Here is a 26,449-nt window from a genome sequence, read left to right as displayed (position 1 = left end):
GGGTGATGGTGACAGTTCGAGTAGATTCCGTCTATCGCCAATTTGCCACTTTCCGGTAATCATGACGACTGCCCGGGCGTACGTGTTTGGGCGAGTAGATCACTTTAACCAAACGTTAAATTCCTCTCACCTCCTCCTTTGCTTTTGCCATCACACATCTATTGATTCAACGAGCAACCCTGCTCTCAGTCTTCACCTGAAGCGCAAGTCACAGTCCAGCAAGAAGAAACGGAAGAAGCTGCACTTCGTCCGATCCATTGGGGATGTTCATCCCTTGCCGCTTTGCGGTTCTCACACTTGCCACCCTCACCCTAACCGTCACCAGTATCGTTCTTCCCCATTCACCCCCTTCGCAAGATGTCGATCTCATCGAGGATCGATACAACCGATCGATCACGCCGTCACTGAACCAGCTCGTTTTCTACGACGGTTTCGCGACGAGACAATATGAATATGGTCAAGTACCGAGAACGTCGGCTGAACAAGGTTGGTTATCAAGATGGTTGGCCATGGGAGGTGAGGGCAATGTCGTTGTTCACGTGAGTGTGGTGAGAGATCCGGTCAGACCTTCTCAGCTTTCGATCACGATGACAACAAAGGGAACGTGATGCTGACTTTGATTCATGTCGTAATCAGATCGACGATGGTCCAACATCAACCAGTCCACCCAACATATCACTCCCTCATCGACCGGCCGCCTTCCCCTCCCATCTTTCTATCCCCTTACTACCCCTCTCAGGCTTCCTCGCACCCTTCCATACCCTCCCAGCACCCTCTACTCCCACACCCGCCCCAGCGCCGCCCAACGACAAAGCCTGCTTGCCACCCTTATCGCCCCTGAATCGAAGGGGTAGACCGCCCTCGCCGCCTTATACGATAGCCCTCTTAGAAAGGGGGGGATGTGATTTCGCGACCAAAGTGAGAGCGGCGCAGGATAGAGGGGCAGCGGGGGTCATCGTTGGTGATGGTCAGGCGAGAGTGGGTGAGAGTGAGGAAGAGGGCAAAAGGAGAGAGAGCTTGATCACGATGTTTTCACCTGGTGAGTTGGGTGTCGATCGCGATCGCGGTAATGTGGCAATTGGCCGCTGTCGTCGTTGGCAATCCTGTCTGCTGTGCCTTTGGGATCATCGGTCCATCTCACTCGCACGAGACGGCTATGATGACCCGGTGACATATGCGGATCGTTTCTTGTTTCTTCGACGGGATCGCGATCGATCTGTCAACGATCGTAGCTGACCTATGGCCACAGAAGACACGGACGAGATCTTCATTCCCTCAGTATTCGTCTCGAGAGCTTCTTACCTCTTTTTGAGAGACTTGTTGGCCAACGGGACCGACTCTGGTCGACCGGAAGGTCCAGGGATCTGGATCGACATCGGTCAAGGATCCGATGAGGGCGGGTGAGTTTCGCGCTGCTCATTCGTTGATCTTCGGTTGATCGGGGCTTTCACTAATCATGAATTGAAATAAACAGCGCACTCACCAGCTTGCTCTCTTTCGCGCTGTTAATGCCATCCTTGTTCCTGCTCGCTACGATTGCCATTCATCGATTCCGTGTTGCGCGGTGAGCAATTGCCATGTGGAGATGGCACTGACTTTCGACTGATGTACTTGATCTCCTCCAGCCAACGTGAAGCCGATCGTGCCCCTCCACTCGTCGTTCTCTCCTTGCCGGAACGGATCTGGACCCCCGACATCGTTTGGGAAAAAGACGATTCATCATCTGACCGCTCCGTCGTACTCAGTCCGATCATCTCTGCCATCGACGGCTCTACATCTCCACACGCAAACATTGCCAATGGACTACCTCCCCCACCTCCTATCTCCCCGGACGAAGTTCGTACGCCTCCAGCAATAACGATCGATGTGCCCGATCCCCTTTTCGCGCCGCCATCCTCACATATACCCACCGCTGCTTCTGGACCATCGAAGAGGAAGGAAAGGGTGAAACGACAGTACTTCTCAAAGGATGAATGCGCGATTTGCATGGATTCTTTCGCAAAGGGTGATGTCGTGAGGATCTTACCTTGTGGTCACGTCTTTCACAAGGACGAATGTGACGAGTGGTTATTGAAATGGCGGAAGTTGGTAAGTGGCTTTTGTTCCCCGGTCACATTGGTTCTGTTGTTCACTGACATGCTCTCGACGTCAGTGTCCCACATGTCGAGCGGATGTGACACTTCCTCCCGGCGCTAATCTCAAAGGGTCAAAGATCACCCCCGTTTCTGTCCCCGCCGATCCGAATATAGATGAAGAAGAAGGCACTCATAACGACGACGAGGGAAGTCTTTTGAGTAATTGGGGAGCATTATGGCGTTCTGCGAGACTTAGGCTTCTACGTCGGGAAGGTGGCGCATTGAGGTTGGAAGATGGGGAAGGTGCAGAACCGGGAGAAAGAACGCCTCTCGTTTCTCGAACTCAGGGAGGAGGAAGTGTATGATGAGAGCTTCTGATCTCGCACTTGAGCTGAGTCAAGCCTCCTTCCGCTCTGTTTGTATCTTAGTCACACTCTTTATGCTTGTTGATATTGCTTGATTGTAGATTGTTGTAGCTATGACGATTCATGTGATGATGACTTTTGCTCTCTCTCTTGTGCCATTCAAATAATCGATCCCGCCATCAAGCAGGTCGATCGCCCCTTACAATGTTTGACATGGCAGCGTTGCAATAATCATGCTATGCATCCGATCCGTCGCCCGGAAGTATTCTCATTCGAGCTGATAAATTTTCGTCCGACAACACGTTCCCTACTCGCAATCAACAACGTCCCAATCAGTGACGAGATACTCGTCCAATCCATCGAGCTGCGAATGATGGGTCCACCAAGTCAGCTCCGTATCAACATCACCCACTAACAGCGGTGATCACGCAGCAGTCGAGAGCGAGAAGTCCAAGAGTGGTGAGCGATCCGAGTATTCCACTCACCTCTTTCATCTCTTCGTCGTCCAGGACGAAATCGAATATGTTGGAGTTGGACACGACTCGTTGTTGCGAAACCGTCTTGGGGATGATGACGAAGCCCTGTGGTGCGACAGTGCTGTTGGATCAGTGGCAGTCCACATCACTCGACGTAGAATATCCTCCCACCGGTGGATCTGAGACGAAGCCTGGATTATAGTAACAGAGATAGAATTACGCACATGCTGAAGACCCCATCTCAACATGATCTGAGCAACATCTTTACCCTTCCTCTCGGCGATCTTGACCAGAGAAGGATGGGTGAATCGCATCGCTCTGGCGAGAGGGCCCCATGCCTGAAATAAAGTGAATGAAAGAAAACAGATAACGATGATCGATCAGCTATTCGTTGATTTACCGGGCCGAACACAGGAGGCCGGATCTGTGTGGGAAAAAGAGCAGTGCACCAACACCCACCTCAAGAAGTATCTCGTTGTCCTCGCAGATCTTGACGATCTCGGGATGTCGCATGAAGGGATGGAGATCGACCTGATTGACGACGGGGAGAGGGACTTTCTGGTCGATCATCTCCTGGATGTGTTTGGCGCCGAAGTTGGAAACCTACGTGTGAACCGTATCAAGTTAGCGGACTATCTTCCGAGCTGTGAAACAGTTCCATCCGCACGTGCACGGAGCTGATCCATCCTCGGATCTGAGATCTTGCCGAGAGGATAGTATGCTCACCCCAATAGACTTGACCAAGCCTTGTTCTCTGGCATCGCAACAAGCTTTCCAGACCTCCTTCCTGATTTGCGGACCTCCGATAGCTGAATGCATCAAGTACAGATCAAAGTAGTCGACGCCTGCTCTTTTGAGCGACTGTTTGAGGTCTCGAAGGGTCCGATCGTACGAAGCGTTGTTCTTGAGTTTGGAGGTGAGGAAGATCTCGGATCGGGGCGTGGAGGTGGATTCTGGAGGGATTGCGATTGTCAGCTTGTTTACATCTAGGCGAATGTATTCGTCCGTTTACGATTGATCGGGAGAGCCATCGTTGGATTAAGAGTCGAAGGTATCCACCGACGGGAGGCTACAATCCTGGAGGACTACTTCGGAGACAGGTCGAAGTGTGAAATGGAGGGTATTCAATCAAGATAAACGGAAACCCACTAATGAAATCGGCGATAGCCTTTCCACAGGGCTTCTCATTCTCATACCTGGTGATGCAGTACATCAGTGAGGGCTCAGATCGCTGGCTGACCATCGCTCCGTCCGAGCAAACGGATTAAGCACAACGCACCACTCGGCAGTATCGATATGTCTGTATCCCGCTTCGAGCGCCCACTTGACAGCATTGTACGTCTCGCTATCGCTCATCTCATAAACACTGTACGCGTAAGATTCCAAGAGTCAGTGAAATGAATGATCACACTACACGCTATGACAGTGCCGCACCCAAGTCCGAACTGAGGGATCGAATTCCCGTCGAGCATCTTTGGGCAGTATCAGCGATCGCGTCATGCTGGAAGGACATGAGAAGACAAAAGCTGGACTGACCGTAAGACGAGCAGCGAGAGATTTGACGGCGTTAGGAGAGGGCATCTTGAGGCTTTCCTGGCTTGACTTGGACCCAATCTTGATGTAGGATATGGAAAGATAGCGAAAGAAGATGGAGACGTCGAAGACGATGTCATGTTCCTATCTTCTCTTGCAACATTTCGCGGCGTCAGAGACACAGTGGGGCTCCTTACTGGCATGATTGATTACGTAATGAGTGCGGTCCCGGTCGCTCGAAGCAACATGCAATCTGGTCGTCGAACGGTCCTGTCTTGTGTTTTTTTTCACTTGATCCTCCATTTCCACTTGGACTGTTCCTCCCGAACGGCGACTCGACCTCAAGAACAATGCCACAACAGCTGGTCTCACCGCAAGAAGTGAGCTGGCTGGTCTCTCTTCGGTATGGCAAAACGATATGAGCTGACTCAAGTCTCGGATCTGATTTCACAGTTCCTCACGAAATTGGGACAATGTTTCTCTGACCCATCATCATCTTCCAACTCGGTCTGGCTGACTCATAAGAGACGTGAGTGGCTCTAGTATTCAGCTGGCATGTGTAAGCCTTCGGCAGCGACAGCAGCTGATCTTGCTTGCCCTCCGATCGTCGCAGTGACACACACGGACTCTGAGGGAGATGTCAACATGGCCGAGAAGGATGAAGGGGATGGAACGGAATATGAAGTGTTGATTCGCTGTACGCATGGGGATGACAAGTTCTCAGCGAGGGTGAGTGAGGTATCTCCGGTCTGTTATAGCCAGCTCTCCTTTCGCACCAAGTCCCGTCCCCGATCCCGGCTCCCACTCCTCGCTCCAGAGCCTTTCTTCCGCTGGCCGACATCAGCTGTCTCTTACGTCTGTTCTACTCGAGATTGTTTTACCCAACAACCCACAAACCTCGTTCGAAAGCTCACACTGAGGATCCGCTCACCTGTCTCCTCTACCGTCCATCTGGCCACCCACAGATCCCCGCCGCATCTCTCTCAACGTTTCACACGACCTACGGTAATCTGCTCAAATCGTCTTTCGCTCCACTCATGCGGAAACGAGATAAGAAGAAGGAGAAAGCGCGCGCCGAGGCTTTGACCAAGAAGAGGAAGGAGGTGTATGTCGATGTCGTGATCGGGAACGAGGGGAAGAGAGGAAAGGGGAGAAGACAGAGGGTGAGTGGGGTCGTTTTCGATCTCATTTTGCTCTGAATTTGATGTGAGGTGAGGTGAGGTGAGAGGTGGGGTGAAGTGAAGTGTGGTACAGTGAATCTCGAAGTCGGTATGGGCTAGATCTTGCGTGATCTTTGCTTCGTCGTGTTGAGGCTTTCGGCATGAACCTCGCTGGCCAAAGTATGGTACTGATACGAGCGCTCTATTTGTAGATGCGCAAGATTGCGGCGCAGAAAAAGAAGGAAGCGGAGAGAGAGCGACTCGAAAATCAGGCTAGTGGTCAAAAAGCGGGAGGGGAATCATAGTCACAGGTGAGCTCTACATCATCGTGGTTGTACTAAGCAACTGCTGACCAAGTTGGCAGGCAGGCAATGCATAGGGTTTATGAGGTTACCTTTTCTCACTGCGATATATATCCTACAATATCATCACGGCTGATTGAATTACCTTACTGTCTCTGTATTTCTCCTTCACTACTGATACTGATATTGCAGTTTTATCCAACCTTCCCATATCACATCCCAACACCTACTTGAGTGTCAATCGAGATGGCTTTGTGACATCACACACGCAAGCTCTCTGGTGGACCCAGATAACTATATCCTCTCTCCTTGATCCCGCCCATATCCACCCATATCCTCTCCACCACAAGCCCCGCTGACATGCCCCAGATCGTCACGGTATGATTTCCTGCCTCCTTCCAGCTGTGTTGATCTTTGACCGGCACAGAAAGCGTCACGTTCCTGATTTCGTTCATGACGACGTCGAACCAATCTGTGGGGACTGCGCCGATCTCGCCCTTCCTCTTATCTTCACCCAGATCACCGAGTGGGATCGGATGAATCTCTTCTGCTTCCATATCGTCCACTTGAAGTCCCAAAGATAGTTGTTTACCCACAATGAAATTGTTCGAAGGACCGATCTGAACGGTTACCTCTACGTGGTCCTCGGGTAATGTCTCGATCGTGTCGTGTGACCAGAAATCGTATTCGATCTTTGGACCTTGACCCACCGTAAAGTTCTTGGTGGAGACGGGGAACATCTCCAATCCCGATATAGTTCGACCGTACCATTCGATCTCTTCGTAGGCGTATCCTTCCACAGAGGAATTGCGACTGAAATGTTTCGCTTCCATGACGACATATCCGTCTCCTTGGACATGGCCGTGGAAGGCTGCTGGGGGAGACGGTGGGATGACGATGGGTACAGTGACCGTGACGTTGGTGTGGTCGTCTCCTTGGAACAGAAGGTGTCCTTTTGTCTTGAAGATCTCTCCTTCTTTCTTCATCAAAGGGGAATCGACATTGACCTTGTTCCAGTCGACAGAAATGTAGACTCTAACATCTTCGCTCCCGTCCCATCTGACTTTACCTCGATCTTGACTGACTTTCAACCATTTCTCTGCCGACCTGACCTTGAAACTTGTGTTCCTCGGTCCACCGGCACCCACATCGACCCATCTGGTCTGAGCACCGTACGGATCCAGAGGGAAGACAGTCGGATCGGGACACTTGTACCCTTGTTCACAGTTGAAACCCGTGTCGCCTGGCCAAGCTCCGTACAGATTCTCCACGGTGAGTCGGATATAGGCCACATGTCCGGCGACAGAGTGTTCTTTGATGGGGATACCAGGTCGCGAAGGTTGGTATGGGTTCACGAACCGGACTGGTGGAAGAGAGTCACGAATCGGCTCAAGGTTGGCGAAATATTGGATATGGGTCTGATCCCACATGCTACGGGACATCGGTGAGTAATCATTCCGAACGATACCGAATTCGTCACGACCGGGCACCCTACTCACTGGTCCCATTTGCGGTTCAACAGAGAGTGGAACGTCTCAGTCAGATTGGCATCTTGGTAGAACGCCTCGATCGCTTCTTTCGCAAAAACGTTGGCGGCGGTTCTTGCCTGGAATGCATACAGGTTCGATCGCCCGACTAATTGTACCGAAGGGCGCTTCAGCAATGGTCTACATGGAGATCGAAAGACTTACCCGCAATGTGCAATCGGTTCAAGTTGGCTTGAGCAGCACAGAGCATATATACTGATTGGAAAAAGGCAGGCTTGGTATCGTCAGGCAGTCGATCGTAGACTTTGCCGGCCCTGTGAGTCAGGTCGTCCCATTCGGCCAGAATACGTTCGGCTCTTTGATGCGTAACAAATCAGCTCCGACACCCCGGTATCTCAAGTGCTGAGCTCTTCGTCATGGGCGTACTTACTCGCCATAGTTGATCAAGGAGAAAGTGTCCGAGTTGACAATTTCCGCCTTTCTTCTTGGTGCATAGACCTACGCTCGCAGTCTCGTCAATGTCACAGCCGGGTGTACAGCCCAATACTGTAACTCATGATCGATAACCGAGCGCCACTCACCGAGTATCTCGCCATGATATCTCCCACCTCCTCTGACCACTCTTCGCCGAACTCACGTCCGGCCCATTGTTTCAGGAACCTGTCGACCGAATTTCTGGGCCAAGCGTCACTATCGTACGCAAGGTTCAGGAACCACTCTGAAGGCATCTCGAGCGGTTTGAGCGAACCGATATTGAGGATCCAGATTTGGGTGGTGTTGAATGATCGAGCGATGTTCATCTGCTCCCAGGCTGAGAGGGTGGGCCAAAGGACCGTGTCAGCCAAGCGTGATGGAGCAAATCAATGGCATGAAACGTTGTGAAAGACGACTAACTTTTGGCTAGATTGATCGTGTTGGTCCATTTGTAGTCTCTGGGATACCCAACGTCTGCACCAAACACCTCGATAAGCCAAGCGCTGAAGGAACACTAATATGTATTAAACCGCTCACAATCTACATGGTAATATATACCTGCTCCCGCCTTGTGTCCCTGTCGCTCAGGAGGCAAGACCGAATTGATATTTCCCCAATTATCGTCAGCGAAAAGGACAGTCACTAAACAGAGTGATCAGTAAGGCAAGCCGAATGTAGATTAGGCGTCGAGAGGGACAGCTTACCATCTTCTGGAACCTCGAGCTGGTCAGTAGAAGACACCAGGGTCAGTTTTCAGTTGAGTGACAGCTCTACATGTGGCGAAATTACTCACTCCATTGACATAGTACCCTCCAACTTCCTTATACATACACCAGACCTGGCCGATCTTGCTCAAGTCGTCGGTGTCATATACCTCCTTTAAGATTTCCTGTTGGGCGAGAGTGATATCTACGGGTGAGGATTTGTTGGTTAGCTCTGCTCGTTTCAATCTGTTTTTTTTTTTAAAAAGAACTGCAGAGCCGTCAGACAAATAGCGGCATCTTGAGCGAAAACATCCGCACGACCGCGTTATAATCAAGAACAAAAGCTGCTACTCACTCTGCACCAATTGATTACTGGCACCGGTCAGAGGCCTATCACCATCCCCTCTCATGCCCATCGTGAAAAGAGTTTCCATCCCCTTAGCTCTCACCGCTCCATACTCCCAGAACCTCTTCAAGGTCTGGTTGTTCGTCCAGTCCCATGATCCGGAACCGAAAGAATCCCATTCGGGTTTGTTTCGGGACATCGGTTCGTGATGCGAGGTGCCCATGACGATACCCATTCGGTTGGCGAGGACCTGGTTGGGTCCAGGTCTGGGAGGTTGGGGTAATCCGGAGGAGATGTCTAGGCCGTCAACGTCGAACATACTAGCCCACACTGCGAGTGCGGAAGGTATGCATCAGCCGTGGTTCTCTAAAAACTGTCGATGGGGACTGTATGTCACCACGTCTTCTCTTGACTCGACGTTTCGGGGAGGGGAACGACAGGTCATACCCCGTCTCGTGTCCACAAGGTGGAGTTCGGCTGGATCAACCAAGGGCGAAGAGCAGAAAAGTTAAACGTACTCGCCCGCCAGAAATAATTCGACTTCAACCTCAACATCATCTCGAACCACTGCTCGTACATCTCCGTCTGGAAAGCAGGTTCCCAAGGCATCCTCCCCCACCGTTGTTGTGCCCAGCCCCACAACGCAGGATGCTCATCGTTGATGAACAGGCCTCTGTACTTGACGGTGGGCTCGCCGTGTGAGATCGATTTAAGCCTGTCGAATGCGATGGCCGGCTTGGGTCGGATGGGAGAGTCGGACCAGAAGTGGAAGGGTGATATTCCCATTTGTTCGGATAGGGTGTAGAGGGCATAGATCGTTCCTCGCTGCGGATGAGCATAGGTATCAGCTCCGAGATTCTGCAAAGAGATCACTGGTCGAAGAGATCTTCTGGATCCTGGGGAGGTAAACAGGACTGAACCACAACCGAACATAGCTCGAAACGCATTTGGACAGAAGAACACCGCTGCAAATACCGTTCCACCCACTCACTCGATCTGAACCAACGACCACCAGACCCTCCTTCAGACCCTTGACAGGTTCATCTTGCCATCTCACATCGAAGCTCTCCCACTTTCCCTCCAAACCCCTTCTCAGCTCGTCTTCCGCCTTCCGGGGCTTCAAGCCTCGGATCAATCCGCTCGATGCGCTTCCGACAACTACGGCTCTATCAATCCCCCGGGGCAAAGAATCGTTATACGATTTCGCTCTTTGACCTGTCACTTTGTACATGTCTTCGATGAACGTTTGAGCAGCCACGTGGATCGCTTGATCGTCCTTCGAGTCGAGGAGCAAGGGCGTCGCGCGGTGATGAAGCGATGAAGATAGGATGAATAGGTTTGAAGCATCTTCATCATCATCATCAGAAGAAGAAGAAGAAGACCAATGGAGTTCGGTGGTAGTATCGAATACCGCTTGATGAGAATCTTCTTGTCCGGTTCCAGTTCCAGTTCCACTTCCAGTTCGAAGCCATTCAAAGGAGGGATGACCGAGTTGCTCATGTGTCGGGAAAGCGATCACTCTCTCCTCGCCTAGACCAGATACACTACCCACACCAACAAGGGAGATGACCGCACAGGCCAGGAATGCCTGTTTAGCCATGTACATTGCGGTTGAATGCTCAGCGGTGCAGTCACCGCTATCAGCCTTAGGTATGTGTCGATCCACTGAGATGTATGCCCAGGTGGAATACGATCGTATCCATGCATTCGACATACCGCATGCTGACTGATTATATATGTATGTCTTCGTTCTCATTTCTCAACTTGCCCCGTTTCGAAAGGACCGGTGATCGGCGCCGGCAAGTCACCGGTGTGTCAACGGACCGAACGATTGAGTTGATCTTTTGACCCGCTTGTCATGTGGATCGATCGTCTCTTTCCAAGAAATGTGCAGCAGCTGACCAAGATGATTGATTCAATCAGACCTCCACTAGGGTCGAGACCTCATGGGCTCAGAGTATAGTGATCCTCAGCGATGGCCATATCTCCTGCAGTGATCGAGCACATAGGTCATAACATAACCACCCATCTATCTGACACTGGGCGCATATAGCTGAACAAGATTTCTACAACCGATCATAAACACGGGGGAACAATCACAACATGGGGAGAGAAGACAGCGTGCCCATACTGAGGCTGCCTAGTAGAAATAGAGAGAACTGTAATTGTATGATACATGAATGCTATGTGAATGGGATGTGAGAACGTAGAGTGAAAATGAGGAATGAGACTGAGACGTCTATTGATCGTAGTGGAAGCAGAGTGGTTGTGTGTGAGAAAAATGATTCGGAGCAACATTGAAACTGTAGACGAAGAGGAATTGAGCGGAATCTGATTTGATGAAGACTTGAGGTCAGGGGAGAGGAGGGTGAGGGAGAGTAGATGGCGTGCGTTGGAACGATGCTGGGATGAAATGCAGAAAAGCAAAGACATGTAGACCGAGTGTCCAAAAGGTTTCACCGTTCTCGATCTCTGAACTCAGCGAACGGCTTGCCCCACCGAGTCAAAGCTGTATCGTCTCAAGCGTCGACCGAGGATAGTCGAGATGCAGGCAATCATCGAAAGATGGAGAGGGCACTAAAGCTTGCAAGCCTACTCAGATTTCACGGGCGGCACAGCGCTAGGATGGGCCAGCTTCTTCCTGACGGTGGCGAGTCGACCTTGGATGGTTGCCATTACTGTAATGGCGAGCGATTAGTTAGGCCGACAGACGTTGATGTAAAGTTTCGCTTACGTCTCTCATAAGTGGCCCTATCGTCGTCCCTCATACTGCCGTTCTCATACACGCTCTCATCCAACAACGCTTCCAGTAGCCAGACAGAAGTTTCGTAACCTTGCTCGGCGATGAGAAGCTCGCCCTGAAGCTCGCATTCTGCAGCTTGTCGGGACTATAAAATACGCACGGGTTCAACCTCTACTTTGCGCCGCAGTTTACACCTGATCTCACTTACCGTGTCTCGAGCCTTGTCGTGAACTAACCAGTCAGGGAAGAGCATACTGTCGCTTGACCTCGTCTTTGCCCATTCAGCCTTCTCGTAGACCTCATTGAACCGAGCACGAAGCCATTGGCCCACTGCAATAATAGTGTCAGGGATCATCAAAGTTGAAATGGGCTCCCTTATCACTCACTCTCGTTGAGCTCTTGGCTCGCGACATATTCGTCATACTGGTCCCTCCTTTCCTTCCAGTAGCTCTTGACCTTATCCATAGCTTGCGCAATGAAAGTTAGAGCCTTCACGTACAGTACAACAGCATCCGTGGCTGCTGCTTCCTGCTGTCGGAGGATCCAAACTTCGGTATTCATGGAAGACGAGGAGGATTTGCGGCGAGCTGACGCCGCCACTGCTTGAGCGCTGAAAGGAGGAGTTGTGCCAGTCAGACCAGTGGGCGTGGTGGCGGTCCGAGCAGTGTTGACGAGATGTTCCTGAGCGTGCAACCTCTCATCAGCCAGCTCGAAGAGAACGAAGGATTTTCGAGCGATGTTTTCGACACTACGAAGGAGTTCATCTTCTTTGGGATCGATGTCTCCCGTACGCGCAATGGTGGGTCGCCGCTTTGCCGCAGCACGGGCGATCGCTGTCGCGGCCGAATTGGCGGATGTGCCGATCAACCGTATCGCTGTTGTAGTGAGGACTCGGGCGAGTGCACCAGTCTGGAGCGATGAAGGTGATATGCCGAAACGGACCGTCGCGTCCTGCCCATACGAGGCAGGTACCGAGGTGGGGGGGAAGATACTGTTCAGGCTCTGAGGAACAGACGGAGGTCGAGTCAGAGCTGAACTCGATGGTCTGCGAGCTGTCTGAGGAATGGCAAAGGGTGGTGTACTGGATAGGGCGAATGGAGGAGAGTACGAGACAGGAACCATTGCGTTGTCCAGTGACTTTGGACTGCTGCTGATGGGCTTGAAAGCGGAGACCGGGCGCGTGACTACGCTGGCGCGCGAACTCTGTCTGCGTACAAGCATCTTCGGCTTGGTCGCAGCTTGGTCAAGCTCTGTAAGAACGTCAGTAACAGATCGTTAACGAATTGCAGTCCGTACTCACCATCAGCCAAGGCATTGATTTCTACCGTCTGCTTCTCCACCACTACGTAGTCAGTGCCAACGATTGATTCGCTGCCTTCCAGAGCGCTCTCCTCTTTTGCAGCGTGCCGCATCGTGATGGGAGGAGCAGCTGCTAGCGGTGATCCCTCGCCTACACCCCTAGTGTTGGTGCGTGGCAAGATTGGAGGGGGCCCATTGTATGGAGGAGTGATGGGTTCAGCTTCTTCTAGGCTGCCTTGGTCCTTCTCCCGTCCAGACATCCGCCTTTGCACACTGGTGATAATAGGTCGAGGATTCGCTCGGACCCCTGTGAGTGGTGCTGATGTGGGCGGTGCGGTAGGCGTCGGATTCAGAACAGGTGACTTCTCGTCTCCGACGTAATATTTCGGCTCCGATCGACGAACTGTAGCTTGTCGAATAGGTTGCAAAGGCTGAGGACTATTTGTCGCAATTATTCTCGAGGATTCCTGCCTCGCCGGTTTGGGGGCAGGCTGTGGATTGAGCGCCACATCGACGGCGATCGGTTGAGGAGCTCGGGTCGTTCGGAGTCGCTCTTTGGACCGCTCCACACTGGCCACCAATTTCCTGATCCTGCCTTCACTCGCATCGAGATTGTCAGAGCTGTTTGTAGAAGCTTCCAAGCTCAAAGTCCCTTCTTCTTCCGTGCTTTCTGACATGTATCCATCCCAAACCCTACAGTTGAAGAAGTCCTCAAAGCCCATCCTGTCAACGGCCTTGCGCTTTAACAACGCTCTGATGAGAGCTTTGATGTCGGGAGACACAGGCACGGCGGGGACAGGTGTTGATCGACCGGAGTCAGTGTGGGCATCTTTCGAAGCCTCATCGGGAAATTTGATGACGTCGTTGCCTTTCTCGATCCTGCGAAGGAGTTCGACATGATTGTTGGCTCGGAAAGGAGGTCTACCAACAGCCATTTCGAAGAGGACAGCACCGACAGACCAAAGATCGGCCTTGGCGTCGTATTTCTCGTAGTGTAGGATTTCAGGAGCCATGTATAATCTTGCTCGAAGATTAGCTTCACCACAATGCCGAGTGTATGAGATAACTCACGGTGAGCCACAAAGGGTCTCCGCCATGGCGGCAGCAGGCAGAATCCTAGCGAAACCGAAATCGGCCACTTTGAGGACTGGGATGCCGTAGGGGTGGCCCTCACCAACCTCCGCTTCCGTAGCTGGCTGGAGGAGGAGGTTTTGTGGCTTGATGTCTCTGTGCATCAGGTTCTCTCCACGTAGAAACTGGATTGCAAGGGCTGAGCCGTCACGTGTGAGCTACGTCGAGAGGTGGAAGGACAGCCACTCACCCAGCTGACCAAGGAAGGACCTGATGATTTTCTCGTCTAAACCTCCCGAGGCTGGATGAGGCCAGAAGATCTTGCCTTCGTCGTTCGGTTTGAGCTTAGCCAGACTCGAGCCTGGTCTGGGGACAAAGTCTAATGTCGATATCCGTCCGCGTTGTTTAATGTATATGGATAAGTCGGAGCCAGAGCAGAATTCCATCACAAGGTAAATGTGCGAGTCGTTTTTCTATACGAGATAGAGTCAGTGCCGGCGCAAAGGGCCGACGGCAACGAGTGTCTGAGTCATATGACTTACGAAGCAGTCCTCCAAAGCAACGATGTGTCGATGGTGGATTACTTTGAGAATATTGATCTCGCTTTCCAGGTTCTCAAGGAGCTTTGTGGTGAGCTTCTGGCGAGAGACAGCTTTGATTGCGATCGGCGCTTTGGTCTTCTGCTCGAGCGAATGGGTTGTGAAAGAGGGGAACGAAACGTGCCACGAAGTAGAGCAGATCATGATCGTGCGAGATCGAAAAGAGAGGATGAAAGCAAGGAAGATGATAAAGTGGTGTATTTTTACGTGGACATTATCGATGGGCAGTGGAAAATGGGGAGGGTCAGGACATCGTCAGCTTCGCGCAACAGGTGTTTTGATGGACTTTGAAAGAGGAATTCGGAGGCGGTGACTTAGAGCGGAAAGCCGACAGACGCTGTTCTCGTCCACTACTCTCGCTGTCGGAGAGGTATCGAAACATGACTTACCGATCTATATCCCTTATAAACCGTTGCAAAGCTTCCTCTCCCGATTTCTGCACCCACGACATAATTGCCTATCCTCTCCTTGTGATGCCTCGAAGAAGAAGATGACGAATGGACCCCTCCTCCGCCTCCACCATCTCTATCTCGATCCCTATCACCTCTCGGTGGTTGGGAGTTGGAGTCTGGCATCGTCGTGTTCAAGTAAAACGATTAGGCGAGAGTAAAAGAAAAGAAGAGACGGTGGGAATGATCACGATACGATTTGACTAGACTGGGAAATGTGGAGGTGGGGTTGACTGTATACCGAGTCTATCCCAGATTCGAGGCTGGGCGGGTAGAGGTGAATGATTATGCTTCCTTTTTCACACCTTTTCCACAGCAATGGGCGTCGTGGAAAGGCCTGAAGCACAGTTCTCAAGGGAAAAAGTTGGCCTGACGGCCTCAAGGGCCGGTTCTTGTAACGATTGAACTTGGTGCGCCCTCTCCACACGACTCGCCGAAAAAATGAACAATAGAGTGGGACTTATGGTGATCGGTGCTGGTCCAGTTTGATGAGAGACGGTCCGGTGTGACTCGTGTGGTTGACGTCTTCGATCGAGTGTGAATGGTGGAGATCCGTGTTTCTTCTTCGACTGAAGTCGCTGAAACGAAGTGTGCTGGCTGGACCGATGACCGGCTATGTGAGTGCGAGTAGAGGGATGAAAGGATGGTTGTGAGCGAGAGTCTGACTGGGCGCGTGATCTTGTGGGGAGGAGTGGAGATATACACCGGGTAAAGTGATTTTGATCTGCGTGGTACGTCAAAGGTAGATCAAAACGAGCGGTGGCGTGGTCGTGATGTCGATGCTGATAAATCCTGCGATGAGATGGTTTTGGTAGTTGATGCGATCGTGTGTATACGCGTCGAAGTGCCCGGAGCGGATCAGAATGCTTGTCTGGTCGAGAGATGACTCGGAGTCGAAAGTGAAGAAGAGAGAATACGAAAACGAGTGATGTATCGAATTGAGTTGTTTCGAGTCGTGATCCGACGAACGACGGACGACGAGATGGGAGCGCGCGCCAGAGATAGGGTTTGGGTGGGTGGCACGACTTCGTCGTATGGTTAATGACAACAGATGACGTTTCTACCTGCCTACTGGCTCTCTGGAGACGCAGTCTAAAGGTAGCTGGAATCGAGGAATGACGAATACTCAGTACTCGGTACAGGGTTGAGTCGAAGATGGGGAGATCAAGGTGGAGATGGAGATGGGAGGGTATACCTCTCTATACTGGTAGATGGCGATAAGTGACGTGCGTAGCTGTGCGTATGCTGCCTGCCTGCTATGCTTGAACGAGGCGGCGATTCCGGTTACTATAAGATCGCGCGTTCTGGACCCAAATCAGGAAATGTTTGAAATCTCCCGAGCATAAACCCAAGTAACTAAACGAATCGCTATTTCCCACTTGGGGGATCACCAGATAATAGATAAGCCAAACAGCACTCGATCGAGAGTAAATCAAATAAATCAATCCATCCTAATGATCGGCACGAGCTGGGACACGACGCGTATCGTCATGTTAACTTGTATGATACTCGGCAGATGCTGTAGGTTCGATCCAGTATACGAACAAGGTTCCTGCATCCATCCGGGGAGTCGAAAGTTGAGCGAGGGTACAACCAAAAACTCACTTCGCTTGCATACAACATGTTCTATCGCCACCGAACCAGACGGACGAACAGAGGTTGGCCTGGCGTCTTGCTGCCTTATTGGAGACTTCTGACTACTCGTTGTGTTACGCCACAGAACACACAAGAGTATCCCGACCCTCGGACCATGGTGATACGTTCTCATCGGGCGTTGTTGTGCGTACAGTGTCTAGTGTGCATTCGGTCCGTCTCAACTTGTCGAGTCAGGCCCAAATCGGACCAAACAGCCAAGAAGAGAGGAGTGCTTGCGTAAGACATGATGGGTCTTGCGTAGTAGCTCTGCGATTGCTATACATCTGTGACGATGGGGCACCGCCTCGATCGTGGTTGCTCAAAGTTCAACACACATTCCTCTTGCTGTCGATCCGCAGTGTATCATCGAAGGCAGCATATATGTGTGCACAGATGCATCCACATATATGAACGCGACCCTTATAACGCAATCAATTCCTCATCCAACGCAATCAGTCTATCTCCCCGTCCCAAAGTTACGTGATCGTCGCCATCTTAGGTGCCTACACTATGTCTCCCACCTTAGAGTCCCCTTGCAACATCTCTGATGCTCTTGACTAACAATCTCACAATCTCCGAGATTTGTTCTTCGGTGGCAGTGTATGCCTATAATACGGCGGGTCAATCGGTGGTCTGCGATTCTTTCAAGAAAGAGGGTCTTACCGGTGCAAGAACGACTGATTCCCCTTCCACACCGTCAATCGTCCCGCTGAGCCCCAAGACGAGAAGACCATTTTTGAAAGCTTGGTCCTTCACTCGAGCGGCGAGACGAGGCTTCAGGGTTGATGCGCCATCGAGCTCAACCCCGACGAACTAGATGGTCACAATGTTTAGCTTTGCTGCATTGAGGGGGCTTGATCGGTCCAGGTTGCGTGGGAAATCCTCGATGACTGTGTATGGGTTATAGCTCACCAGGCCTTTCCCTCTCACATCCAACACAATTTCCATATCCTTCGTCTTCTCTGCAAGCTCCCTCAACAACTGCTCCCCTCTCTCCCTTACGTTTACAAGAAGTTGGTCCCTCTCTACAATCTCCATGACCTTGGCCGCAACGGCACAGTTGATCGGATGATTCTGATACGTATGACTGTTCTTCCATTGGCCTCCTCGTCTGACCCGGTCTGCCACACGTTGATTGACAAATACTCCGGAGATAGTGACGTATCCCCCACCGAGACCTTTCGCCATGGCCAATATATCCGGCTTGACACCTTCACCAACAGCTTGATGAGCGAACAGTTGACCCACTCGACCGGAACCTGACATGACTTCGTCCAAAACGAGGAGGAGATTGTACTTCTTGAGAACAGACTGGATGACTGGGAAGTATCTTTCAGGCGGAGGCATCACGCCGAGAGCGGCACCGACGACTGGTTCGGCAAAGAAACCGATCACGTTGGAGGGACCGAGTTCGAGGATCTTAGCTTCTAGCTCGGAAGCAAGTCGCGCAGAGTACGATTCTTCCGATTCGCCGGGATGGGAGGATCGTTTGTATGTCGGAGAAGCAACATGATGTATGTTGGCAGTGTTAAAGAAGGGGGTGTAGAGATCGCGACGGCCAGGAACGTTTCCGACCTAGAAAGAACAGGTAGAACTCACAGGAATCAATATCTTGCATTTGTGAAACTTGCGAGAATCGTCGAAATAGCGCTCTGAATTATGGGAAGGGCACGATGCACTCACTCCGAGGGCTCCGAGAGTGTTCCCGTGGTATGAAGGGAACCTGGCGATGATATGCGTCCTCTGAGGCTCACCCGCTTCGACCCAATACTGTCTTGCCAATTTGATCGCAGCCTCCATCGCCTCTGAGCCTGGAACGTGAGAGAATACGTCAGCTTCAAAACCACAGTTGCTTGGGAGCGTCGTCTGTTCAGTGCACTTCGTCACTCCGGTCCGAGTTCCCTCGAGGAAACAACGTGGACGGCCGTGTGTTTGCGAGGAGTACTCACTCACCGGAGCTCAGAAAAGCACCCGCGACCAGACCCTCGCTCCTCTCGCACAACCACTCGGCCAACTTCTCCCCTTGCTCACAACCCAGACTCTGATGATATGCATAGGCCATCTTCTTCGCCTGTTCCATCATGGTCTGAACCACTTCGTCGTTCCCGTTACCTAGACAGGCGACCGCCGCTCCACCAGACACGGCGTCGAGGACGGTAGATCCGTCTGTGAGGGTGAAGTAGAGGCCAGAACCTGATTGAGCGGTGGGCTGGGGCTGGCTGTGGTGCAAGAGTGAGGGCTTGGTGGGTTCCTGTGTAGGAGTAGATCGTGGTTTGCCGGGCATCGGTGATGGGCTGTCGACGGCGGATAGAGCGATAGGTGCCATCTTGTGCAACGAGGTCCGCTGTGTATACCGACAGCGGTTCTTGTCTGCCAGAGCTTGATTGTCCAAGCAAGAAACTGAGCGCGTCTCTCACGGAAGGTCTTCTCTTAAATACCCACTCGAGTCCAGATTCTGTTTCTCACGCACCCAATTGACTCGACTTCGCACGACTTCGATGTGCCAATCTCTAAGCCAATATTCGCCCTCGAGTCCTTTCGAATTGGAATATGTCTCTCTTCGTGTCAGTACTAGGTCCAATTGATCTGTGAGATATGCCAATCTCTCCCCACTTGTATGCCAATGAGTCCGACGTAGGATATCAATGTGCCAATGCTGTTGATCATGTATTCCAATCTTGCATGAGGAATATGAATATGATATATACGAGGTCCAATCTGGATTTAAGCGAACAGATAAGACACACCGTGCCTTTTCTGTTGTTACAGCATGCAGGCAATGACCGGACTTGTCCGCTTCCATCCGTCAACCTCCTCTACAGTCTCTAGATGTCGGGTCGTGAGTCGTGGCATGTCTGCCCATGCCGGAACAGCATAATGAGGTTCTTCTACCACCCCGATCCTCTCACTTCTCCCTGACCTGCTAATCGCCAACCCCATCTCTCCGTCCCTATTTTCCACTCAGCCTCACCTGACTTGTCTTCCTGGCCATTGGTTTCCAGCTCGAAGAACGGAGCCACGCTGATCCTGATAACACCCTTGAACATGTCTAGCAACTGTGGTCTTAGTCTCTCACCAGACTGGTGGAAGTCTGGCGAGGCGTTGAATTCGAGCAGAGTGACGGTGGGCATTGGGAGCGAGGTAGGAGAATCTGAAGTTGAGGTCGGTGGGAAAGATAGCAATAAATCGACACCGAAGATCTGTGACGTGTTCAGCTTATCAATAAAGCTTTTCAGATCATGTATTGGCCATACTCACCTCGAAAGCGTTAGGCATAAGTTGAAGCCCAAAGCTTCCACACTCAGCACCAGCTCTGATGCTCTCTGCGACTACTTGGCCCACTTTCCAGAAGACATCTTCGAGCCACTGCTTAGTCACGACCCCTCGCTGTTCATACTCCCCACTTGGACTTGCGGCAAGCGCTGACAGCCCTTCCAGCTCCCAAAACAGTTTGACTAATTCCTCGGGAGGCGTCGGGGCACCGTAAGCATCGGTCTGCGTATTTGATATTAGTCGGGTACATTTGAGGGAAATCGACAGGACTGACCTGGAGACATGTATTGGTGAGGTGTGGTCTGAGATCCATCTCGCCTTCATACGAATTTGGAGTTGTGTAAGGCGATCCGGAGAACAAAGCGAGCATGGTCCGAGCGATATGGACGGTATAGCCTCCGGTCAGGAGGACGTATGATCGAAGGTGGAACTGAAGGGTGTCAATGAGTGATTCCAAACCCGACATGAATAGTATACTCACTTTGTATCCGGTGATTGCGTTTTGTAATGGTTCATTGGCTTGCTGAGCAATATCGAACAGTACAGGCCGAGGCATGTACTCCTGTTCCAAGCTTAATTCGACTGCAAGCCCCAGTCGACAAGAATGAAGGCCTTCTGCCAGCTCACTCACCTGTATGACAAAATGCCTCAACTGGGAAGTCATAACCCCCGTTCCCCCATCTTCTTCCACATCTGATCGAGTGTCCTCATCCCCATCGAACCCCATCTCGGCGGCTTTTCTGGCTAGCGTATCTATTGTACTATCTGCCGTGCCCTGAAGTGACGTTGCTTGGATGCCTGTGTCTTCATGTACCTCCTCCTCGTCGTCATCTTCGTCCTCTTCGTCGGAAGACGGTGGCTCGAAGCTCTCGAATATCGCTCGTCTAGAGAGCAACTTCAGCTTTTCGTCTCCGTCAAGTAAAGACGCTCTACACGTAGATATAGCTTACAGCTCATCTTCTGTAGAGAACATGCGGATTCCTTGAGCTCTATCCGCGAACCCGGGCTTCAAGATCCACCACCTTTTGAAGACAATCAATCAAATCAGCGACCCTTCAGATCTCTCCCCTCAAACCAGTCTTGCTGGACGGAAACGCACCTCTTCTCTCCCGGCTCCTTCTCTTCGTTTTCCCTCATCCCTTTTTCCAGCTCGTACAGATCATCCATCAACATCTCATCCAATTCATCCGCAAACTGAATTTCCACCGTCCAACCCTTCGGCACACCTCCATCTTCGAGGAGGCTCTTCACTCCTCTATGTCTACATTTGGCAAGGTATGATGTGATCGTACTGTGTAGTTGATGTTTGCGGATCAAGGCTTTACGATAGATGTATGAAGAAATTAGGTATTGGGTAGGGTTGGCATGGGGTAAGTCGAAGGAGAGTAGATCGTAATCTGCCCTGTGTGCAGTCATGACCTTGATTAGTGACGAAGAAATAAGAGGGTTCTGCTAACGACTGAAAATGTAGTGCGTCTGCTCACCACTGTAAAGCTGGAGGCTGGTCCTCTGGGAACGGAGCTAGGGACAACGATAATGAAGGTAATGATGAGACGAGCGCTTGTACGAGGAGAGATTGCGTATATGGGGAAGGGAAGGAGATGAATGCTGTCAAATGCTTATCGGCAGACATCGTATTGATGTGAGCTCTGTGAATGGTCCCTCTTGGACACTCGAGATACCGTTGATCTTCCCCTTATGTGAAGCGATATCAGAGGGAATAGATGTTTTCCATTCAGCTGAAAAAGTTGTGGTTTGTTTTCAGGGGCTCCAATTCATACCTCCACACCTAGAACCTAAGTCACTCCTAGAACCTAAGTCAACGATCGAGGGTATCTTTTGTCCTTGTCATCGTATCACTCACTGCTGAGCCACTCTGCCAGGCAGGAACGACCAGCTTGTTTAGTTGCTGGCGGTGTTGAGGTGTACGTCTTTGGCCTTCTGGTGACGCAAGACTATACCGAAGGGGAATGGTAGTCAATGACAATGCAGATCTCTGTACCAGTCAGCATGGCGGCATTGATCAGGTCTTCGAAACAGAACACCATTGCAGCGCAATCCATACTCGCATGACAGGAAGATGACACGTACATCAGGGTTCTCTAAGAAAGAAGAAGAGGATGATGGACTGTGGCCATTGGTCGAATACCTCAAAATCGTCTGATTTGTACGGATACAAGGGATGTCGCTCGGGATCCCAGTGGTGCCCGTGAAGGACGCTTGGACATGAAGCCAATTCCCCATATCACGCCGACTTCAAGCCTTGTGGCAGAGTGTAGCACCCTCAAGTAGTCAGAGATTGAGGTATACTTGTTACCACAGCCGGAGAAGCTGCCTTCAATAATAATAATGAGAAAAATAGGATTCTCAATGTTCCCTTCATTCCGGCAATCTGATAAGGGAAAAGAAGCGCCCACACGGCTCCCAAATGCCAAGCTTGAGGATCACATGTCGAATGCCTGTGGTTGTTTTCGGGCTGCGACATCCCCGCCATTCACTAGCAAGGCTACTTCAAGAATCGGGGGACGACTTTTTTGTCTGGTCGGCCGTATGTTGAGCTGGAATAGGCGCTCCGAAAAAGACTTAGGCGCCATCGTCCGATATGAGCGCAGTAGATCAATTCGGACCCAAATTTGCCATCTTCTCGATCCGCTGAAAGACTCTCGTGCAAAGCCCTATGGTTTGCAAGCAAAATTGTCATAACATGGGGACTATGGCGATACTCGGGATACAGACGAGAATCGTGAGCAAGACGTTTTGCTTCGGCAACCTGCATCCGTGGTGTCGGTCAATCTTATCACTGGTTATTGACATGTGAGCCCTTGTCTGACCATTTCTTGAACGATGTACAAGCTCGCTCTGCTAATTTAGGACTAGAGTGCGGGCGATCAGTAACTTGCACCCACAACTACTCACAACTACTCTTCGGTTTCGCGATGTCACCTCATCCCTGATTGTCTTGGCATTAATGATATCAGATCATGGACCAGGACAGCCCTCTGACCGGACTGAGGGTTGCCCTCTGTGCCAAGATATCTCCCACTTCCTATTCTACCCGAACTCCGCAGAGCCAAGTCCTGCTGGTCCAACTTTTCCGTCCGGAAGATGCGTGTTGAGGTCCCAAACGAAACCAAATCAGATAAACGAAAAATTACCCTCGGCGCCTAAAACTGTTCACTGACTTCAGGGGGCCAGACCTTTTTGTTGGTTGTCCCACCGTCTTGACTGCCCTCGCTAAATCCACTTGCGAGCTTTTGATCGCGACCTGTGTACGTGATTCTGACAGAGCGCCTATTTGTCCCCGTTGAGGTGGGAGTGCCGGGTGTCGAACGAGAGACTTTCTGTCTTTTTTGGTCCCTCTTTCAAAAGTTTTCCCTGCTGGTCAAGTTATCTGATATGACATCCCGACTAATCTGATTAATTTCGGCCGATTCAGGTGTTGATCCGTTCTTTCTCTGTCCTTCCCCCAACGTACGTACATTTCTCCCCTTGTGAATTTAGAGCCGAGTGGAGCGCCTCTTTACGATCGAGACAGATCACTCTTTGACAGCGAAGAAAGCGAGGACATGCACATGCATGGTGCCTGGAAAGAAAGTGGATTTGACAACTTTTTCTTTCTCCTCATTTTCACTCCGACATATGAGGACCATAAGACTAGACGGCGTCTTCGATCTTCCTTCATTTGTGCTCCAAATCTCTCCTCACTCACTTCCATACCTGACCGCACTTCGATAAAGATGTCTGTCTCTTCGCAAGAAGCTGCGAGCTCTCTCGACCAACGACCCGGTTACGAAAGGTCCCAGACCGACAAGAAGGAGATTCGATCGGACACCGAAGCTATTGCTTATCTCAACGATGAAGCGCCCAGCCTCGCTGTCGAGCAGGACTTGGGCGTCACTAAGATCGAGGCTTTGTATCTCGTTTTTGGAAATGGTTGGAAGCTGTGGGCACTCTGGGGGTAAGTCGAGTCTTGTTGTGTACTACACAGAACGTGTCACCGACCTTTCGCTTGGACATTTTTAGGTCTGTCGCTCTGATCGCTTGTGCTTACGCTCTGAGTCAAAACACCACCTACAACTGTGAGCTCGACTGCTCTCAAATTTGAGCAACACCAGACTGACAACAACGTTCGGACTGTCATAGATGAGCCTTTCGCGACCTCTTCTTTCGGCGAACATACCGTCCTCGGCACAATCACCGTCATCACCGGTATCATGGCAGGCGTTGCCAAACCTTTCATTGCCAAGTTGGCGGATCTTGCCTCTCGTCCTTGGGCATTGACTTTCTCCATCCTTTTCTACACCGTTGGGTACATCATCGTCGCTGCGTCCAGGAGAGTCAGCGATGTTGCTGGGGGTGAGTACAGGTTTCTGCCAAAGCATCAAACTCATCGTGTACCTCTTGGCTGATCAACAAGTTTCTTGTCTATCTTCGATCAGGTCAAGTCATCTATACTCTTGGTAACACCGGTATTGACTTTGTAGTCAGTATCTTGCTTGCCGACATCACATCCTTGCAATGGCGAGGACTTGTCACCGGTCTATACTCGTTACCGTTCATTCCCTTTGCCTTTGTGGCCGGTGACATTGCTAGCGGTATTGACGCGTACTCGGCCAATGGCTGGAGATGGGGAGTGAGTTCCAGCTCGATGTCCGAGACTTCGATGATGAATGTGTGACTGACATCTTTATCATGAACAAATTTTAGTACGGAATGTTCTGTATCATGATTCCGATCCTTATCGCCCCCGCTATCGGGATCTTGTTTTGGGCTGATCGACGTGCGCAAAAAGTCGGAGGTGAGGGCAATTCTTAGCATCACCACTCTTGGTCTCGCTAGACTGACTTCGCTCGCACCTTCTCAGCTCTTTCTCTCGCTTCCTCCACTTATGCTCGTGAACGAGCTTTGACTGGTGAGGCCCCCGTTGCCCGAACTCGGTCCGCCACCTGTCTGTATTACGCTCGTCGCATTGATGCGGTCGGACTCATCCTTATGGGCTTCGCTTTCGGTTGTATCCTTACGCCCTTCACGTTGAGCACCACCGCTCAAGGAGGTTACAAGAACCGTGAGTGGAGAAGTCAAAGATAATGATCACATAGCTGAATTCGTGCTTAGCTTCGCTTATCGCTCTTCTCGTCGTTGGCGGTGTTCTTTTCATCGCATTCTGCATGTGGGAATGGAAGGTGGCTTCCCACCCCATCATGCCCATGCGAGTATTCAACAAGACTTTCGTGCGTTCAACTGTGTCGCCGTCAACGTACATGCTGTGGTGCCCATACTGACCCGTTGTGCAGATCTGCGCCGTCGGTATCGACTTCATGTACTACTTCTCGGGATATTTGTCAGATGCCTATTGGTCGTCTTGGCTCTACGTCGTGAAGGATTACAGCGTGAGTCTTTGGCATTTCGTCGAAGACATTCCGTTGACATCGATAAACAGGACAAAGACTACACCTACATCCTTAACATCTTGACTGTCGGTCTTTGCTTCTTCGGCACTGTCGGTGGGGCAATCCAACGATATACTCACCGATACAAGTACCTCCAATTGTCCGGTCTCTGCTTCAGGATCATGTGAGTGTGATCTTTGAATGTTATTTCAGGCGGGCATTCGCTCATGATACAATGAAAACAGCGGCATGGGTCTCAATTACGCCAGTGTCAACGGCAGTTTCAACGACGCGACCATCGTCCTCTCCCGAGTGTTCATCTCCCTTGGAGGCGGTATCTCCGTCATCTCGTCCCAAGTAGCCGTCCAGGGCTCAGTCCCTCACGCCGATATGGCACTTGCGATGGCCATCCTATCTCTGTGGACGTCCATTGGCGGAGCGATCGGTTCTGCTATCAGCGCTTCGGTCTGGAATCGACGGGTTCCTGCGGCTCTCGAATCGCATCTGGGAGGGTTGTTCAATTCGACAGAACTTGCGGCGATCTTCGGTGATATCACCGTAGCTCGAATCACCGAGCCTCGAAATGAGGTCATTGCTGGTAAGTGATCTCAACCCCTCGAACTGCTCAACCGACAGATATATGAGCCACAGCTGACGAATGATGGTGAAATACAGCTTACAACGAAGCGATCAAACCACTCTACCTGGCCGCACTTATCACGTCCATGCTTTCCCTCGTTTGCGGAGCTTTCACCACCAATTTCTTCCTCGGTGAGAACCACAACGATATTGAGCAGAAGAAGGTAATCAAGATCCGGACCGAGAAAGAGGTCGCGCCTGAGATCTTGGCGGCTAAGGCTAGGGAGATCGAGGAGAAGCTTGCCGCCGAGGCTACGGCTGCGCGATCGTAGGCTAGGGTGAAGTAAAGAGGAAGGGGATAAACGGAAATTCTTTACTCTTCTTACTCAAACGATATAGATGGTTCTGCACGCTTATAATGATGACTTGGATTTGAAGGCCAAACAGCTCTTCCAACGATGAGTGCGACCCACACCCCACACGTGCGAT

General features: G+C 51.2%; 8 protein-coding genes across 8 annotated transcripts; 3 read left to right on the top strand and 5 right to left on the bottom strand.

Annotated features, from left to right (window-relative positions):
* Nucleotides 1-263: 263 nt before the first annotated feature.
* On the top strand, nt 264-2,440 carry IAR55_005138 (uncharacterized protein; the record flags this gene model as incomplete). The annotated part of the gene is made up of 6 exons (XM_066948231.1): nt 264-539; nt 637-1,039; nt 1,250-1,400; nt 1,475-1,564; nt 1,626-2,088; nt 2,153-2,440. 6 exons carry the CDS (start codon nt 264-266, stop codon nt 2,438-2,440), a joined length of 1,671 nt encoding a protein of 556 aa, XP_066801690.1.
* A 307-nt stretch (nt 2,441-2,747) lies between these two features.
* IAR55_005137 (uncharacterized protein) lies at nt 2,748-4,497 on the bottom strand (the record flags this gene model as incomplete). The annotated part of the gene is made up of 9 exons (XM_066948230.1): nt 2,748-2,804; nt 2,926-3,021; nt 3,141-3,254; nt 3,376-3,519; nt 3,643-3,869; nt 4,066-4,112; nt 4,196-4,282; nt 4,351-4,388; nt 4,453-4,497. The coding sequence occupies 9 exons, from the start codon at nt 4,495-4,497 to the stop codon at nt 2,748-2,750; spliced, it is 855 nt and encodes a 284-aa protein (XP_066801689.1).
* Nucleotides 4,498-4,799: 302 nt separating this feature from the next.
* Nucleotides 4,800-5,914, top strand: IAR55_005136 (uncharacterized protein; the record flags this gene model as incomplete). Its single annotated transcript, XM_066948229.1, has 5 exons — nt 4,800-4,829; nt 4,903-4,978; nt 5,063-5,178; nt 5,415-5,612; nt 5,822-5,914. The coding sequence occupies 5 exons, from the start codon at nt 4,800-4,802 to the stop codon at nt 5,912-5,914; spliced, it is 513 nt and encodes a 170-aa protein (XP_066801688.1).
* A 257-nt stretch (nt 5,915-6,171) lies between these two features.
* IAR55_005135 (uncharacterized protein) lies at nt 6,172-10,528 on the bottom strand (the record flags this gene model as incomplete). The annotated part of the gene is made up of 12 exons (XM_066948228.1): nt 6,172-7,342; nt 7,411-7,546; nt 7,603-7,754; nt 7,829-7,896; nt 7,980-8,209; nt 8,293-8,346; nt 8,410-8,514; nt 8,577-8,595; nt 8,666-8,781; nt 8,932-9,252; nt 9,441-9,747; nt 9,914-10,528. 12 exons carry the CDS (start codon nt 10,526-10,528, stop codon nt 6,172-6,174), a joined length of 3,294 nt encoding a protein of 1,097 aa, XP_066801687.1.
* A 986-nt stretch (nt 10,529-11,514) lies between these two features.
* Nucleotides 11,515-15,209, bottom strand: IAR55_005134 (uncharacterized protein; the record flags this gene model as incomplete). Its single annotated transcript, XM_066948227.1, has 9 exons — nt 11,515-11,600; nt 11,657-11,810; nt 11,874-11,995; nt 12,052-12,915; nt 12,966-13,984; nt 14,036-14,234; nt 14,286-14,508; nt 14,578-14,715; nt 15,024-15,209. 9 exons carry the CDS (start codon nt 15,207-15,209, stop codon nt 11,515-11,517), a joined length of 2,991 nt encoding a protein of 996 aa, XP_066801686.1.
* A 2,031-nt stretch (nt 15,210-17,240) lies between these two features.
* IAR55_005133 (uncharacterized protein) lies at nt 17,241-19,044 on the bottom strand (the record flags this gene model as incomplete). Its single annotated transcript, XM_066948226.1, has 5 exons — nt 17,241-17,324; nt 17,382-17,531; nt 17,631-18,293; nt 18,402-18,529; nt 18,672-19,044. 5 exons carry the CDS (start codon nt 19,042-19,044, stop codon nt 17,241-17,243), a joined length of 1,398 nt encoding a protein of 465 aa, XP_066801685.1.
* A 562-nt stretch (nt 19,045-19,606) lies between these two features.
* Nucleotides 19,607-21,624, bottom strand: IAR55_005132 (uncharacterized protein; the record flags this gene model as incomplete). The annotated part of the gene is made up of 8 exons (XM_066948225.1): nt 19,607-19,918; nt 19,977-20,213; nt 20,266-20,421; nt 20,473-20,553; nt 20,623-20,875; nt 20,942-21,013; nt 21,091-21,393; nt 21,476-21,624. The coding sequence occupies 8 exons, from the start codon at nt 21,622-21,624 to the stop codon at nt 19,607-19,609; spliced, it is 1,563 nt and encodes a 520-aa protein (XP_066801684.1).
* Nucleotides 21,625-23,728: 2,104 nt separating this feature from the next.
* Nucleotides 23,729-26,292, top strand: IAR55_005131 (uncharacterized protein; the record flags this gene model as incomplete). Its single annotated transcript, XM_066948224.1, has 11 exons — nt 23,729-23,949; nt 24,015-24,070; nt 24,135-24,347; nt 24,431-24,624; nt 24,699-24,789; nt 24,856-25,056; nt 25,107-25,222; nt 25,286-25,381; nt 25,432-25,565; nt 25,627-25,979; nt 26,057-26,292. 11 exons carry the CDS (start codon nt 23,729-23,731, stop codon nt 26,290-26,292), a joined length of 1,911 nt encoding a protein of 636 aa, XP_066801683.1.
* Between the last annotated feature and the right edge of the window lie 157 nt (nt 26,293-26,449).

This window comes from Kwoniella newhampshirensis, chromosome 9 (assembly GCF_039105145.1).
Source record: "Kwoniella newhampshirensis strain CBS 13917 chromosome 9, whole genome shotgun sequence".
Classification (NCBI taxonomy): domain Eukaryota; kingdom Fungi; phylum Basidiomycota; class Tremellomycetes; order Tremellales; family Cryptococcaceae; genus Kwoniella; species Kwoniella newhampshirensis.
This window is presented reverse-complemented; position numbering and strand designations above follow the sequence as displayed.